Source organism: Pyxicephalus adspersus, unplaced genomic scaffold (assembly GCF_032062135.1).
Source record: "Pyxicephalus adspersus unplaced genomic scaffold, UCB_Pads_2.0 Sca276, whole genome shotgun sequence".
Classification (NCBI taxonomy): Eukaryota; Metazoa; Chordata; class Amphibia; order Anura; family Pyxicephalidae; genus Pyxicephalus; species Pyxicephalus adspersus.
In genome coordinates, this window is record NW_027317283.1 from 1 (window position 1) to 18999 (window position 18999).

The 18999-nt window shown below is 37.4% G+C and overlaps 1 protein-coding gene across 1 annotated transcript; it reads right to left on the reverse strand.

Annotated features, from left to right (window-relative positions):
• Positions 1-852: 852 nt before the first annotated feature.
• On the reverse strand, positions 853-3805 carry LOC140344974 (keratin, type II cytoskeletal cochleal-like). Its single transcript, XM_072432159.1, has 8 exons — positions 3458-3805; positions 3195-3424; positions 2863-3071; positions 2713-2773; positions 2529-2624; positions 1451-1615; positions 1187-1312; positions 853-1077 (listed from the first exon to the last, which is right to left on the reverse strand). The coding sequence occupies exons 1-8, from the start codon at positions 3678-3680 to the stop codon at positions 853-855; spliced, it is 1335 nt and encodes a 444-aa protein (XP_072288260.1). The 5' UTR covers positions 3681-3805.
• Positions 3806-18999: the final 15194 nt, after the last annotated feature.

An 18999-nucleotide genomic window follows, 5' to 3' on the forward strand; every position in this document is an offset into this window, starting at 1 on the left:
TGACATATACCACAGTGCTGTACAAAGATCAGCGGTGTCATATGTCAAGCAAGTTTGGTTTAAATGTTTCTATGCGTTTCTGAGTGATGATGGAATAAAGAAAGTTTGGTTGGAATGTCTCCATGTGTTTCCTAGTGATCACCAAATATAGCTCTGACGTATACCACAGCGCTGCAAAAAATTAGCGGTGCACTCAGATGAGTCTGAGTCATATATCTAGCAAGTTTGGTTTAAATGTGTTGATGCGTTTCTGTGCGATGGTGGAACATAGAAAGTTTGGTTGAAACGTCTCCATGCATTTCCTAGTGATGACATACACACATACATACATACATACAAATATAGCTCTGACATATGCAACAGTGTTGTAAAAAGATGACTGGTGCACTCACATGAGTCTCAGTCATATGTTTGGCAAGTTTAGTTGAAATGTCTCCATGTGTTTTGAGTGATGGTGGAACATACACACACACATACATATATAAATCAGATTTTATATATAGAGATTGGACATGTTTCTGTGAGTTATGTCTAAGAATAATAGGCGTACAATGTAAAATACATTTCCATGCAAAAAAAGTGTAACACTTTTTGCGTGGAAATACGGACAGAATTAGAACGCTAGGGGGTTAACGCAAGTATGTTTTAAGACATGGAACAGCAAGCTGAAACAAAGTTAATGTTCATGGCATGAATGCTTGTTTCAAGAACAAGAATCAGAGATGCAGAAATTTTTTGGTTGGTTTGTTTATCATAATATTCTGGAAAATACTTCTTTGAAGACTGGTGTACAGCAATGGCAGACTGCTTGTTCTCAAATTTAGGAAGAAAATGAACATGAGGGTTAGGTACTCACCGGCTTTCTTCACCTTCCAGTAGTTTCTTGTAGGCAGCAATTTCCAGATCAAGAGCCAGTTTAACGTTCATCAGTTCCTGATATTCCTTAAGCTGGCAAGCCATATCCTGCCTGGCCTTCTGTAATGCTTCTTCCAGATCAGCCAGTTTATTTTTTGCATCCTTAACAGCCATTTCACCACGTTCCTCAGCTTGTGCTATGGCAGGTTCTAATTTTGCTCTCTAGACAAAGAAGATAACAATAAATATTTAATACATGTTGTATGTGCATTATCATTTATTATGAGCAAAATCAGAATGATAATATGGAATAATGAAAAACATTCCATACCTGAGCTTTAGTATTTTCAATCTCTGATTTAAGTCTTTGGACAATTCTGTTGAGATCAGAAATTTCATTCTTTGTGCTACGCAGGTCATCACCATGTTTCCCTGCTGTAACCTTCATCTCTTCATACTGTAAAGAGGTGTTTGACCATTTTAAAAAATAATAGTGCAAGTAACACTGGATTTGTGAAAGCATATTCATTTTTTTGTCTATAAAAAGTATTCTATGCTTTATTTATGGCAATTACATTGTCTACAATATACTCACTTTAGACTGGTACCAGTTCTCTGCTTCAATTCTGCTTTTGTTGGCAATTTCCTGGTACTGAGCTTTGATCTCAGCAATGATACTGTCCATGTCTAGGTCGCGGTTGTTGTCCATGGACACAATGACAGAGGTGTCTGAGATCTGAGACTGCAGCTGAGAAATTTCCTGTTAAATAAAAAAAACTGTCAATTAGACATTATATTAGTAAAACATCTATAGTAAATGTTTATATGTTAAAATTTATTCAAAATATATAATGTTGTGCCCTTTACTCCAACCACTTACCAATACACCATAGTTCTTTTGAACTGTTTAGGATTATTAGTAATATATATTTTACACCATTTCCCTTTTTATATTTTAATTTACATTTTACTTTAGAAATAGCAGTGCATTTTATGGTTAACTACACATTCAAACCATGTGCAGTTATCCCATTTGGTTCTTCCTTTGACCTAAACTAACCCGCCTTCCCCCTCCACACATGCAACCCTATGACATACAGCTTAGCTGTGCATTTACATCCAACATTTTTCTGGTCACACATGTAATGCTGCTTCAGCAATTTTTATGTGGCTGTCCTAAGTTGAGTAAAGAAAGTCCCACAGAAGTCTATGGTGCTCCGAGTAAGTGTAGGCCAGGTGAAAGGACCAAATGGAATAACTACACTTTGTATATAAGTGCAGTTATCCTTCAAAGCTTGTAGCTTGTATCCTTCAAAGCATGAATTTGTGCTGCTCCCACCTCTTCAGCTGCCTGAATATTAGACCATCAGTAATTGAACCCCTAATCATTAGTTGGGAAACTTTGACATGAGGGATTAGCCATACTCCACTACCAAGATTGTTTTCGCCGCACAGAAGCAAAGTGTGAAACAAGGCATATTAAAACCACTATGCAGAAAACAGAAGACTAAGGGCAATACAGGTGACCAGTTTTTTACCCTCTGCTTGTATTTTCAGGCACAGATTCGACAAGCCTCGACCTCTTTTAATGTGTTGCTCATGCTAATCAGGGTTGAAAATGTGTCTTGGATATTAACATTTTTCTTTGTGTTTGTACTGAGCTTGTTACATACCATGTCATACACTGCTGTTAAGAATTTGAGTTCATCAGTAAGAGCATCAACCTTAGCCTGCAGTTCAGTCTTTTTCATAAAAGCTGCATCAACATCCTATAAAAAATAGGCATTGTTCAGTGGAGTGAAGATACACATTTATTGGAATATCTGGTTTATAAATTCAAATATTAAAATCACTTGCCTTTTTAAGTACCACAAATTCATTTTCTGCAGCTGTACGCTTACTGAGTTCATCTTCATATCTAGAAATAAAAGTAAACACAAACTGAATTGTGAATCAGGTTTTGATGTTTTATATTATCATTTAGACTTTTGTAAAAGATTATCATACTTTCTTTTAAATTCCTCTACTAAATCATCCATGTTCTTTTTCTCTCCTTCTAAGCGTGACCTTTCATTCTCCAAACAATCCAGTTGCCTTCTTAGAGAAGTAATGTAGGATTTAAAAAGTGGTTCCATGTTACTTTTTATGGTTTTTTGGTCTTGCAGGAAAGCCCATTTTGTCTCAAGCATCTTATTCTGCTGTTCTAAGAACCTAACCTGTGGTATTCAAAAAAACATGTTTAAAATTGTTTAGCAAGGATTAGAAATGTGGCTATTAAAAAGTACACATGCAAAGAAAAAATAGTAAATTGTAAAAACTAAAAAGTAAGTATACTGGACCTTGTCAATGAAGGATGCAAATTTGTTGTTCAGGGTTTTGATTTGTTCTTTTTCTTCTTTCTTTAATCTCTGAATATTTGGGTCAATCTCCAAGTTGAGGGGTGCCAGTAGACTTTCATTGACAGTAACATTTGTGATGCATCCACCAAGGCCAGCTCCTTCAAATCCAGCACCTCCAAAGCCACCTCGACCAAAGCTGGATCCACCAAAGCCACCTCTAGATCCCATACCTGATCCACAACCACCAGCAAAACCAGACCCACCATAACCGTATCCACTCATTCTAGTGTTATGATTGGCAACTGATATCTTCGGAGCTCTTCCAGAACCAACATTGTAAGCACTTCTGCTGTAATGTGGTTGTACCCTTAAACCTCCACCGACAATTCTTAAAGAGCAAACATTTTGCTTGCTTACATGTCTTGGCAATGAAGAAGAGCTAAAATTTCTGTAGCTAGTACTACTGCGGTTAGTTTGGAAGGACATGGTGAGTGTCGGTATGGCTGAATGCAGCACAAATTCCGGAAGATGGTTCTGAGATACAGACACAGTCTCCTTTTATATTTTGACACATGGGTTTGGCAGTACTTTGCAATGGAAAAAATACCCTATCATTGTATTTTTATTAGTTTAATTTGCTGCCAGAGCATTTCATACCTCTGTTATTGTCAGAAAACAGCTACACACCTTACAATGTGCAAACTATGAAAAAAACAATTATTGTTGGTTATTTTCCTAGCTATAAAAAAGGTATTCATTTATGTCAAATTTATGGGGAATAATTATAAAGAATAAAGTGATGTCCCTATTATAATTGCTATGAATTATGGCATGTGTTAGATTACTATGTTATTTTCAGGTTTTCTTTGTATGTCTTAAAACTTATAAAAACTTATTTTTAGTATGCTCACTTGTCTTTATAGACATATCTGTGGTTTTTCCTGTTATTTTTTTGGTCATAAAAACAGATACTACAGTATATTTTCATTTTATAATCATTTTCAATGATCGGTTATATTTAGCTCAACAGGCATCATTGTTTACCATATACTTATAATATTTGAATGTAAATCAGTTTACATATTAAAAAAAAACTCTTATTTTGCATATTTACTATAAAAATATCATGCACACTCTAAAAAAAAGTGCATCAAACTAACAAAAATTGAAAGCAACACATTATATAATTTTATTAGAGCTGTCATTATGAGAGTTTTTTGCAGTAGACTGTTTACCCACCCTGTTCACTTTATTTGGACATTTTCTAAACTGCTTTTGATTCTGCAAAGGAAAATAAAAATAAAATAATGATAAAAAAAAGTTAGAAGTCATAACAGTTAAAAATTACAACTCATTGATTCTGGATTGCAACCATTTGAGAATTATTTGAATCTGACTCTCTCCTACCTATTGACCATATACAAGTCATATCTATAAACAATTAAAAGTTTGAACGCTGTCTAATATATTTGTAGGGTGGGTGTTTAGTATATGACTCAATGATCTTTAGTTCTAAAAGGAGTGGCACTACAAGCTGTGATTGAATTAGACAGAAATATTACTGTGACAAGTAGACAATAATGATTGAAATGAAGGCGAGGGCAGGGAAAGCATTATTTTAGCAAATTGTCCTAAATACTAAACAGGTGTCTCTCTAGCTATCAACACCATTATTGGTGCCTACTGAGCTATTAACCTCAATGATAATTTTAGATGTCTTCAATGGGCCAGTGACTCACTGACCACCAAAGGAATTGGACAAATTTCCACTGACCACCATAGTAAGGGGTATTGCCCTTCTTTTCTAATAACCACCAGTACAACGCCTCTCCCACCTTATCAGCAGCCTTATTATAGCAATCACCCATGCAATAGAACCCATTTTAATTGATTACCAATATAAGTGGACTTTTGTCCACCTATTACATGGCCAAATAAGCATTACACTGACTGACAATATTATGGGGAGCTTCTACACTGACCACAGCTGCAGTGGGGCAATTTCCACTGATCTCCTGTGTAATAGTTCATTTTTTACTGACCTCCAATGACCTCCAAGAAGAAATATCTCCTGTGAGCAGCAGAGAACTCCACTGGACAGAAGAAATATAATATAACCCACCATTGACCCACCCTCAGCAATTTTAGTGATAATACTATGTTCTGGGCTTTGCAATTAACTGGAAAATTCAACAAATGTAAACATAGGGATGTCTAGAGATGGAAAGGAAATGTTTAATAAATACCTTACTAATATATTTATCTATATTTCAGGATTATTACTACTGAAAGTGTCATCATATGTGCTAAATAATAACACTGGGTGTCAAATATACTGTGCATTACCCCTCCATTATCCAGTCTATAAGTGTTTTTCACAGATCTGTTCAATTTTCCCATGTCTTTAAAAATTGTGGCTCCCAGTGTCAACTAAGAACTGTGATTTTTTGCCGGTTGTGTACCTTGCAATCGAATTGTATACTGTGTAACCTTTGTTTTGTATTTATGTACATTTTAAAAATATTTTAAAATTTAAATTCTGTAATAAAGGAAATTGTATTTTAATATTTTTGTTTTGTCTATTATTGATGCCATAGAAATCACATTGGGTCATCTCTAGGACCTTGACATTTTTCTTCATGTTCACTATATAGGGGTTGGCATCATTGAAACCACAACACACATTCTACTCTTATGCATTAGGAACCTAGCTGGTAGTACATTCCTACTACTGGATCCAAAATGAAGACCCCAAGCAATGGTTTTACACGTTGATCATAACTGACCCAGCCTGATTTTATTCTTCTTAGTAATATTATCTTTGGTCTACTGCACTCTACCAGGTACTACCAGGTGATAGCTAGAATAGGTTCAGGTACCCTGCTGCCTAGAATAAGGTTGAGTGAGGCTTTTCATAGCAGTGACAACAGTACTAAGAATCATTCACCCTGGCAAACCAGTTTCATTGCTCAGTATTCATTACTCATAGAGTTACCAAGTAATATAGTTGCCAAATAGGGTGCACATTAAAATTAACATATGTAACAAAAACTGTAATCAGTTAGGCAGGGTTTCATTGGGATGCATTTATAAATGGCTACTGTGGCGCCTTGTAAAAGTATCATACTTTATCTAGAAACAATAAACAATTTTGTTCCTTTAAAAAATCATTAGTAACAATTAGCAAGAACTGTGTATTACAGTAGGTAATAAAGCTGTATGTGTTTTTGTGTAATTTCTCCAAGTATTTCATGTCTCCGTAAGGAACTTACCTGTCCTGTGAGCCCGCGGCGTCCCTGGGGATCCCAGTCGCAGAGGGTGACGCCGCTGTAGCAGGCAGCACTCCTTTGGATGTGCAAAGTAGGGCCTGTCCCAGGGGTGCTGTGGGAAGAGGTGTGCGTGCTACCACGCGTGCCTCTTGTACCCCCCGAGGGCGTGGCACTCGGCTGCCTCGCCGCGGGGCGGGACATAATTTGTTTAAATTCTCTGCGGCCAATCGGCCGCAAGGGATTCAGTTACCCTCCAATCAAATGGCGCCAGGTGGCGCAAGGTCATTGGTCACTCTGGCCATTTAAGGAGAACCTGTCCTGAACACCATTGGCCGCTAAAAGCCTCTGTGTACACACTGTGCTTGAGTGCGTTTGTGTTGGTTAATGTTTCTCCAATTTGTCATTATAATAGCGACCTGGTCTGATACTTGACTCTTGCCTGAACTCTGCCTGTCCTGACTTCAGATTGTTTGTGACCTCTCTTGTCTGCTGCCTGCCCTGACCTCGGATTGTTCCTGACCTGCCTTTGCCTTATCCTCCTGTACTACGCCTATAAGACTTGACATCTGTAAATACCCCTGTCTTGTTTTATGACTATAATAAAACTCGATAAAAGGACTTTTGGAGTTGGCTGTGGTTTGTGTGCCCAGGCGCATTACAGTCTCTTTGTTACCTATCAAAATGCCCACAGTTCCGGTTATACTTATTTTAAATGACATGATTTAAATTAATCTTGAAGACTAACACCTTGGGGATGGTTTTGTGGCTAGCAAATTTTAGCATTGCCACACTAGGGTTCCAGGATTGAATCTTGTATGTTCTCACTGTATTTGTGTGGGTTTCCTCTGGTCACTTCAGTTTTCTTCCCCATCCTAAAAACATACTGATAGGTAAATTTACTTCCCCCAAAAAATGGCCGTAGACTGTGGTAATGACATATGACCATGTTAGGCACATTAGACTATGAAAGGAACACCTATGATAGGATTGTGAGTGCCTCTGAGGGACAGTTAATGAAATGACAATGGAGTGTAAATTGCTGTGTAATATGTTGGCACTTTATATATATGCAAGATAATATTAAGGATGGAAAGCAACATTTTGACATCATATCCATGTCATATTCAACTAAACAACTCAACCTTCAAATATTACAGTAACAGTTTCACTTTTTTGAGATTTTAACTTTTTTGCTATGACCACCCACATTTTTTTTTTTAATTGCAAAGCTTTACATGCTCACTCTCCCTCCTTTTCTGGCCATTCAGGTTCTTTTGCATTCTTTGTATCTTTAATGTAATACTTATAATTGGGCTTGAATATTTATGCAACTTTACAACATTCCATACTATTAATTTTATAGGCTTCTTGTTAGTTCTTGTGAAATTATTTTCTTGCAAAACATACATTATTTAATTGTTATACCTTGCTATATCCTGTGCTGTAACTGATAACACCAATGTTTAATATGACTGTGTTAAGAATTGAGTGTGAAATCTGTGAAAGAATGTTTCAGCTATCAGGTATACCAATGCATTTCCAGTACTAATGTCTGTTTTTCAGGTAAGTGGACTATTTGCTCTTATAAAACAGGTAAGAGGAAGTCTAGAAGTAACTAGTTGGTTAACTACTTTTTGTTGGTTAACTACTGTTTTAATGAAGTGGAAACCAACCACTATCCAGGTGTATTTGTCTGTCGGCCACTGGATGAGTTTGATGTCTGTTCAGGCTGGAGTTTTATAACTGGAAAATTGAGAAGGGGGAGTTTTAGGTTCCCTTCCATGGAGAGGGAGAAACCAGGGTGCAAAGGATTAGATTCCTATTATGTGTTACTTCTGTCACCTCCTAGATTGTAAGCTCTTCAGGGCAGGGTCTTCTCCTCCTCCTGTGTCCCTGTCTGTATCTGTCTGTCATTTGCCAGCCCTATTTAATGCACAGTGCTGCGTAATATGTTGGCGATACATAAATCCTGTTTATTATTAGTAATATTAATCGCCCAGGGGCCCCGTGACCCGGCTCAGCCAGGGCCCTGGCTGAGGAGAATGAGAGAGGTCCTCAGCTGTTTGAACCCTTTCTGACACTGGGCAAATCTGCTGGAGAGGGGACCTGCAGGAAGGCATCTTTATAACAGGAACTTGTATGTACTTATTTCAGGACTGTCGCTGCAGAGAGTGACCTAATTCAGAGGAGGGAGTTTTCACTGAATTGTTTGACCTGGGTGCTGAAGCTTTTAGTCTGAGCCGTGGAGTATAGGAAATTGGAGATCAATATTTATTTGTGACAAATTGATATCCAGATTTGGAACTGCAGCCATTAGACACTCTGTATCCCTTAACCATCTCTCCTACATGTTACAAATCATTGTATAATCAATGTTATAATCATTTGGAAAACAATAGCCTCATCTGAGTATAAATAAATACCCCTGGACCAAAGATGGACTGAACCTGAGAGACTTTTTTACACCATATCACAACAGAATGTGGGAATATTCAGCTGTGCGGTGAGCACTACATACATGTTTTATTATGACACACTTTTTTGTATCTTCAAACATCATCTTCCTTTGTGGCTCTTGGCATGTATTTACATATGTCAGAGCTGCAATTAAAGCTGAGCTTTATTCAGCACCATAAAGTACCCTTAAACCTCCCTTATAGGATCCACTGGTATTTATTTTAATACTTTCAATATCTTTTTTCAATACCTTGACCCTGTAATGTGCATTCCATTTTTTTTTAGCCTTTTCTGGTTTCTTTACAGCTGAATCCATAGTTTCTGCCAATCTCTGTGGTCAGTGACTAGTCAGGGGCAAGGGGCATGGCAATCCAGGGAAACTAAGCTCTCTTCTTATCTCACAGTTTAGTATCCTTCAGCTATTTTAGAGAAGAAGAAAGCACAGTCACCCTGCTAAGGAGCTATATAAATCCTCTATCTATCCTCCACTCCTGCAACCCTTTATCTTTCCCATTTACTGAAATCAAAACAACTCTCCCTCTGTGTTAACACTAAACTCTGGGCAAACCTTACACTTAGTTCATACCTCTCTCTACCATGCTTAATTAATTAATTAATTAATTTCCTAAATAGTTTTTCACTTACTTTGTAATTGATTCTGCTGTTAGCAATGGCAGAGGAAAAAAATATCAAACTCAAGCTTCTTTGTATTATGACATTTAGTACAGGGGGTGCAACTCCACAGTAACCCCACAGCAACCCCACAGACCTATGAATGGCTTTTCAGTGAACGTTTAGCAGGCATTTGTCTAAAAATAAACACAACAACAACAACAGAATAGTAAACTTTAACAAGTACAGGGAAATTCTCATCTCACAAAACTGCCTCTCATATATGTGAGTATAAGTGTTTTGGAACAGACCAATCGCCTGCTGAGTATCTGCTCCCGTCCTGATTAGGTATAGTGCATGCACGAGAAGAATCACACTGACTCTGAGTTCAGACAAGTGAAATTCCATTATTCTAATAGGACACAGGGTTTTTTTTATGGGCGAGCAGCTAATGCCGTGTGCAAAGTGTCCCTGAGTATAATAATATAAATTTCTGATTGGTCATGTCCATACAAGGTAAACTTCCTCCAGGAGCTGGACATCATCATCTTGGGTTGTAGTCCTGGATGGAGGCTCCATCTTAGTTACATGCTCTTGATTCGATGGGAGGGGGTGCTACTAGCGGCCATTTGGAGCAAGAAATATAAAAGAATAACTGTACATATATACATTGTAAAATGGACATTTTACTCAATTTCATCACATAAGCAGTTCCTGAATTATTTGCATGCAGATTAACCTAGGAAATGCCCACACATGAAGCTGAGACCTAATGACTGAAAGAACAAAAATTAAATAGTTGAAAATTGAGAAGGCAAGGACAGCAGAGATGGGGAGGAGTGGGCTGGATGATCCTTGCAGCCCATCAGACAGTAACTGAGGTGGGGTCAGGATACCTTCCGCAGCTTCTAATTCTTGTGGTGCAAAAATCACTTTGTGCAAGGAAATAGGCGAATGTCTTTCAGTGAGGTAGAGGATTATCTAAAAATGAATAGTAAGGCTAGAGATAAGAATGAGACTCCCCTTTGCCAGACACACAGACATAGCAGGAAGATAAATAACGTCAAGCTTACATTACTCCAAGTGTCTTTTATATCCTAAATGATATAGCAAGCCACTGACCCAATATCTTTTATTAGTGCTGGACAATGGGATAAATGCCCTCGTACCTCCCACCAAGTCCTCCCCTGCTACTCTGCATTGTAAGCATCTACAGCAAAATCTATGCACTTTTGAGATTCTAGTGTCAAAAGAAACTCTATTTTGTGGGCTTAAACAACATGAACAGTGGTTTATCAATCAAGTCTACATATAAGAGCACTACCTTAAAGATCAATTGTTTTCAAAAGTGTCTTACTTGTGTTTGTTGGCTATTTGAGGTTTACTGTGTACCCAAAATTTAGCGCCCATGCAGCAGCGTAAAGGTAAAAATAGTTTCTCTCCAGCAGTCTGACTTGCCCTGCCTGTGACAAATACATCTCTACATTTAGTAATGCTCATGCATCCTGCTTGGATTCAATATGTATAGGATTTTTCCTGCCTAGTAAATTCTCTCACCTTTTTTGGCTTCACAGAATCCCGGTTATCTAACTTTGACACTTCTCTCATGTACAGCAGTAAAAAAATAAAAGGTAGCTATTTTGGTACCCTTCTGTCCAAACACTGCTTATTCAGCCTTCTCTCCTGTACCTACCCTATGCATTTCATCATTTTAAGTCCGTTTAGTTTATGTCTCCTACTCCATCTACCTATCCACATCCACACATTTTATTAAATGATGGCAATGTAAGTACCTAAGTTTAGCTTGATATCAGTCTGTATAGCGGAGTTCAGAAAAGGGGAAGGAGAAGCAGCCGCAGCAAGAAGCCAGTCAGATGTGCTGCTGTTCAAAAAGTCATCCAGACAGGACAGTGCAGCATAACAGAGCTATCCTAATCTAAGTATTTGGTCACCAAAAAAATGTAAATCCTTTTACAGATAAATTAATTCCCATATATGTGTTCCATCTGCTTATTTTACTGTTTGCCTGGAGTTTACCCTTGAGATAAAATAACTTGAGTACAACAAGACAGATTTTTATAATGATTTATTAAAGGGTTTTAGAAAGTTCAGTATTTTGGTACAAGTACCAAACAAATAGGTCCCTCCTCCAAGAAAAAAAATATTTTGGAAAACAATAGCCCCATCTGAGAACAATTGTTTAATTTTCCATATCAATTGGTGCACTTATTTGCATTAATGTTTGGGAAAAGTAAAGGAATTTATTTAATAACAGTTCAAGGTGCAAATATGTATAGCGAACCATGGCAAAATTTTTACAACTTTTAGCAGGGGTGTATCTGGACACCTTCAAAAAAATATATAAATACATTCATTTTCTCCAAATATAATTGTTGAATGCTGTGGCTACCAGCATAAATTATTATGTAGCCAGGCAGAACTTGGACATCAGCCATGCTGGGTACCATAGCAGTTGGAAGTACAACTGCTTTTATCTCTGTTATTAAATAAACCTAATAAAGTAAAAATAGATCAGGATAGTATATCTCAACATTTTTTTGCCTTAACATTTATTTAAGTTTTGGTGACTCCTAGTATCTTCGGGAAGTTGTAGTGGTTTTTGAAGCAATCTTCACACTTGAGTTGCTGCCACCACCAGACACAAAGCCAGTTGGTCTCATGTTGTTTACACCAAAGCTTCCATCGCCAAAGGCCTGTCCACCGCTAACACAGACTCCATTTCCACCGCTAACTCCGCTTCCACTTCCAAAACCGAAACTACCTCCAACTCCATAACCATGGGCTGATCCACTTCCGGAACTATATCCTGATCCTGAGCTCACTACAGCTGTTGGAAAAAAACAAACATGATTATATTTATGTATATTTTACTCCAAATAATGATATTTAATGTGTTGCTCATGCTAATCAGGGTTGAAAATGTGTCTTGGATATTAACATTTTTCTTTGTGTTTGTACTGAGCTTGTTACATACCATGTCATACACTGCTGTTAAGAATTTGAGTTCATCAGTAAGAGCATCAACCTTAGCCTGCAGTTCAGTCTTTTTCATAAAAGCTGCATCAACATCCTATAAAAAATAGGCATTGTTCAGTGGAGTGAAGATACACATTTATTGGAATATCTGGTTTATAAATTCAAATATTAAAATCACTTGCCTTTTTAAGTACCACAAATTCATTTTCTGCAGCTGTACGCTTACTGAGTTCATCTTCATATCTAGAAATAAAAGTAAACACAAACTGAATTGTGAATCAGGTTTTGATGTTTTATATTATCATTTAGACTTTTGTAAAAGATTATCATACTTTCTTTTAAATTCCTCTACTAAATCATCCATGTTCTTTTTCTCTCCTTCTAAGCGTGACCTTTCATTCTCCAAACAATCCAGTTGCCTTCTTAGAGAAGTAATGTAGGATTCAAAAAGTGGTTCCATGTTACTTTTTATGGTTTTTTGGTCTTGCAGGAAAGCCCATTTTGTCTCAAGCATCTTATTCTGCTGTTCTAAGAACCTAACCTGTGGTATTCAAAAAAACATGTTTAAAATTGTTTAGCAAGGATTAGAAATGTGGCTATTAAAAAGTACACATGCAAAGAAAAAATTGTAAATTGTAAAAACTAAAAAGTAAGTATACTTGACCTTGTCAATGAAGGATGCAAATTTGTTGTTCAGGGTTTTGATTTGTTCTTTTTCTTCTTTCTTTAATCTCTGAATATTTGGGTCAATCTCCAAGTTGAGGGGTGCCAGTAGACTTTCATTGACAGTAACATTTGTGATGCATCCACCAAGGCCAGCTCCTTCAAATCCAGCACCTCCAAAGCCACCTCGACCAAAGCTGGATCCACCAAAGCCACCTCTAGATCCCATACCTGATCCACAACCACCAGCAAAACCAGACCCACCATAACCGTATCCACTCATTCTAGTGTTATGATTGGCAACTGATATCTTCGGAGCTCTTCCAGAACCAACATTGTAAGCACTTCTGCTGTAATGTGGTTGTACCCTTAAACCTCCACCGACAATTCTTAAAGAGCAAACATTTTGCTTGCTTACATGTCTTGGCAATGAAGAAGAGCTAAAATTTCTGTAGCTAGTACTACTGCGGTTAGTTTGGAAGGACATGGTGAGTGTCGGTATGGCTGAATGCAGCACAAATTCCGGAAGATGGTTCTGAGATACAGACACAGTCTCCTTTTATATTTTGACACATGGGTTTGGCAGTACTTTGCAATGGAAAAAATACCCTATCATTGTATTTTTATTAGTTTAATTTGCTGCCAGAGCATTTCATACCTCTGTTATTGTCAGAAAACAGCTACACACCTTACAATGTGCAAACTATGAAAAAAACAATTATTGTTGGTTATTTTCCTAGCTATAAAAAAGGTATTCATTTATGTCAAATTTATGGGGAATAATTATAAAGAATAAAGTGATGTCCCTATTATAATTGCTATGAATTATGGCATGTGTTAGATTACTATGTTATTTTCAGGTTTTCTTTGTATGTCTTAAAACTTATACAAACTTATTTTTAGTATGCTCACTTGTCTTTATAGACATATCTGTGGTTTTTCCTGTTATTTTTTTGGTCATAAAAACAGATACTACAGTATATTTTCATTTTATAATCATTTTCAATGATCGGTTATATTTAGCTCAACAGGCATCATTGTTTACCATATACTTATAATATTTGAATGTAAATCAGTTTACATATTAAAAAAAAACTCTTATTTTGCATATTTACTATAAAAATATCATGCACACTCTAAAAAAAAGTGCATCAAACTAACAAAAATTGAAAGCAACACATTATATAATTTTATTAGAGCTGTCATTATGAGAGTTTTTTGCAGTAGACTGTTTACCCACCCTGTTCACTTTATTTGGACATTTTCTAAACTGCTTTTGATTCTGCAAAGGAAAATAAAAATAAAATAATGATAAAAAAAAGTTAGAAGTCATAACAGTTAAAAATTACAACTCATTGATTCTGGATTGCAACCATTTGAGAATTATTTGAATCTGACTCTCTCCTACCTATTGACCATATACAAGTCATATCTATAAACAATTAAAAGTTTGAACGCTGTCTAATATATTTGTAGGGTGGGTGTTTAGTATATGACTCAATGATCTTTAGTTCTAAAAGGAGTGGCACTACAAGCTGTGATTGAATTAGACAGAAATATTACTGTGACAAGTAGACAATAATGATTGAAAAGAAGGCGAGGGCAGGGAAAGCATTATTTTGGCAAATTGTCCTAAATACTAAACAGGTGTCTCTCTAGCTATCAACACCATTATTGGTGCCTACTGAGCTATTAACCTCAATGATAATTTTAGATGTCTTCAATGGGCCAGTGACTCACTGACCACCAAAGGAATTGGACAAATTTCCACTGACCACCATAGTAAGGGGTATTGCCCTTCTTTTCTAATAACCACCAGTACAACGCCTCTCCCACCTTATCAGCAGCCTTATTATAGCAATCACCCATGCAATAGAACCCATTTTAATTGATTACCAATATAAGTGGACTTTTGTCCACCTATTACATGGCCAAATAAGCATTACACTGACTGACAATATTATGGGGAGCTTCTACACTGACCACAGCTGCAGTGGGGCAATTTCCACTGATCTCCTGTGTAATAGTTCATTTTTTACTGACCTCCAATGACCTCCAAGAAGAAATATCTCCTGTGAGCAGCAGAGAACTCCACTGGACAGAAGAAATATAATATAACCCACCATTGACCCACCCTCAGCAATTTTAGTGATAATACTATGTTCTGGGCTTTGCAATTAACTGGAAAATTCAACAAATGTAAACATAGGGATGTCTAGAGATGGAAAGGAAATGTTTAATAAATACCTTACTAATATATTTATCTATATTTCAGGATTATTACTACTGAAAGTGTCATCATATGTGCTAAATAATAACACTGGGTGTCAAATATACTGTGCATTACCCCTCCATTATCCAGTCTATAAGTGTTTTTCACAGATCTGTTCAATTTTCCCATGTCTTTAAAAATTGTGGCTCCCAGTGTCAACTAAGAACTGTGATTTTTTGCCGGTTGTGTACCTTGCAATCGAATTGTATACTGTGTAACCTTTGTTTTGTATTTATGTACATTTTAAAAATATTTTAAAATTTAAATTCTGTAATAAAGGAAATTGTATTTTAATATTTTTGTTTTGTCTATTATTGATGCCATAGAAATCACATTGGGTCATCTCTAGGACCTTGACATTTTTCTTCATGTTCACTATATAGGGGTTGGCATCATTGAAACCACAACACACATTCTACTCTTATGCATTAGGAACCTAGCTGGTAGTACATTCCTACTACTGGATCCAAAATGAAGACCCCAAGCAATGGTTTTACACGTTGATCATAACTGACCCAGCCTGATTTTATTCTTCTTAGTAATATTATCTTTGGTCTACTGCACTCTACCAGGTACTACCAGGTGATAGCTAGAATAGGTTCAGGTACCCTGCTGCCTAGAATAAGGTTGAGTGAGGCTTTTCATAGCAGTGACAACAGTACTAAGAATCATTCACCCTGGCAAACCAGTTTCATTGCTCAGTATTCATTACTCATAGAGTTACCAAGTAATATAGTTGCCAAATAAGGTGCACATTAAAATTAACATATGTAACGAAAACTGTAATCAGTTAGGCAGGGTTTCATTGGGATGCATTTATAAATGGCTACTGTGGCGCCTTGTAAAAGTATCATACTTTATCTAGAAACAATAAACAATTTTGTTCCTTTAAAAAATCATTAGTAACAATTAGCAAGAACTGTGTATTACAGTAGGTAATAAAGCTGTATGTGTTTTTGTGTAATTTCTCCAAGTATTTCATGTCTCCGTAAGGAACTTACCTGTCCTGTGAGCCCGCGGCGTCCCTGGGGATCCCAGTCGCAGAGGGTGACGCCGCTGTAGCAGGCAGCACTCCTTTGGATGTGCAAAGTAGGGCCTGTCCCAGGGGTGCTGTGGGAAGAGGTGTGCGTGCTACCACGCGTGCCTCTTGTACCCCCCGAGGGCGTGGCACTCGGCTGCCTCGCCGCGGGGCGGGACATAATTTGTTTAAATTCTCTGCGGCCAATCGGCCGCAAGGGATTCAGTTACCCTCCAATCAAATGGCGCCAGGTGGCGCAAGGTCATTGGTCACTCTGGCCATTTAAGGAGAACCTGTCCTGAACACCATTGGCCGCTAAAAGCCTCTGTGTACACACTGTGCTTGAGTGCGTTTGTGTTGGTTAATGTTTCTCCAATTTGTCATTATAATAGCGACCTGGTCTGATACTTGACTCTTGCCTGAACTCTGCCTGTCCTGACTTCAGATTGTTTGTGACCTCTCTTGTCTGCTGCCTGCCCTGACCTCGGATTGTTCCTGACCTGCCTTTGCCTTATCCTCCTGTACTACGCCTATAAGACTTGACATCTGTAAATACCCCTGTCTTGTTTTATGACTATAATAAAACTCGATAAAAGGACTTTTGGAGTTGGCTGTGGTTTGTGTGCCCAGGCGCATTACAGTCTCTTTGTTACCTATCAAAATGCCCACAGTTCCGGTTATACTTATTTTAAATGACATGATTTAAATTAATCTTGAAGACTAACACCTTGGGGATGGTTTTGTGGCTAGCAAATTTTAGCATTGCCACACTAGGGTTCCAGGATTGAATCTTGTATGTTCTCACTGTATTTGTGTGGGTTTCCTCTGGTCACTTCAGTTTTCTTCCCCATCCTAAAAACATACTGATTGGTAAATTTACTTCCCCCAAAAAATGGCCGTAGACTGTGGTAATGACATATGACCATGTTAGGCACATTAGACTATGAAAGGAACACCTATGATAGGATTGTGAGTGCCTCTGAGGGACAGTTAATGAAATGACAATGGAGTGTAAATTGCTGTGTAATATGTTGGCACTATATATATATGCAAGATAATATTAAGGATGGAAAGCAACATTTTGACATCATATCCATGTCATATTCAACTAAACAACTCAACCTTCAAATATTACAGTAACAGTTTCACTTTTTTGAGATTTTAACTTTTTTGCTATGACCACCCACATTTTTTTTTTTAATTGCAAAGCTTTACATGCTCACTCTCCCTCCTTTTCTGGCCATTCAGGTTCTTTTGCATTCTTTGTATCTTTAATGTAATACTTATAATTGGGCTTGAATATTTATGCAACTTTACAACATTCCATACTATTAATTTTATAGGCTTCTTGTTAGTTCTTGTGAAATTATTTTCTTGCAAAACATACATTATTTAATTGTTATACCTTGCTATATCCTGTGCTGTAACTGATAACACCAATGTTTAATATGACTGTGTTAAGAATTGAGTGTGAAATCTGTGAAAGAATGTTTCAGCTATCAGGTATACCAATGCATTTCCAGTACTAATGTCTGTTTTTCAGGTAAGTGGACTATTTGCTCTTATAAAACAGGTAAGAGGAAGTCTAGAAGTAACTAGTTGGTTAACTACTTTTTGTTGGTTAACTACTGTTTTAATGAAGTGGAAACCAACCACTATCCAGGTGTATTTGTCTGTCGGCCACTGGATGAGTTTGATGTCTGTTCAGGCTGGAGTTTTATAACTGGAAAATTGAGAAGGGGGAGTTTTAGGTTCCCTTCCATGGAGAGGGAGAAACCAGGGTGCAAAGGATTAGATTCCTATTATGTGTTACTTCTGTCACCTCCTAGATTGTAAGCTCTTCAGGGCAGGGTCTTCTCCTCCTCCTGTGTCCCTGTCTGTATCTGTCTGTCATTTGCCAGCCCTATTTAATGCACAGTGCTGCGTAATATGTTGGCGATACATAAATCCTGTTTATTATTAGTAATATTAATCGCCCAGGGGCCCCGTGACCCGGCTCAGCCAGGGCCCTGGCTGAGGAGAATGAGAGAGGTCCTCAGCTGTTTGAACCCTTTCTGACACTGGGCAAATCTGCTGGAGAGGGGACCTGCAGGAAGGCATCTTTATAACAGGAACTTGTATGTACTTATTTCAGGACTGTCGCTGCAGAGAGTGACCTAATTCAGAGGAGGGAGTTTTCACTGAATTGTTTGACCTGGGTGCTGAAGCTTTTAGTCTGAGCCGTGGAGTATAGGAAATTGGAGATCAATATTTATTTGTGACAAATTGATATCCAGATTTGGAACTGCAGCCATTAGACACTCTGTATCCCTTAACCATCTCTCCTACATGTTACAAATCATTGTATAATCAATGTTATAATCATTTGGAAAACAATAGCCCCATCTGAGTATAAATAAATACCCCTGGACCAAAGATGGACTGAACCTGAGAGACTTTTTTACACCATATCACAACAGAATGTGGGAATATTCAGCTGTGCGGTGAGCACTACATACATGTTTTATTATGACACAC

Excerpts from the sequence above, each read along its gene's own strand:
- LOC140344974 (XM_072432159.1), bottom strand. The coding sequence starts at position 3,680 with ATGTCCTTCCAAACTAACCGCAGTAGTACTAGCTACAGAAATTTTAGC. Across the intron at positions 2,625-2,712 it reads AATTTGTGGTACTTAAAAAG|GATGTTGATGCAGCTTTTAT; the intron begins GCAAGTGATTTT and ends TATTTTTTATAG. Across the intron at positions 1,616-2,528 it reads TAACAGCAGTGTATGACATG|GAAATTTCTCAGCTGCAGTC; the intron begins GTATGTAACAAG and ends TTTATTTAACAG.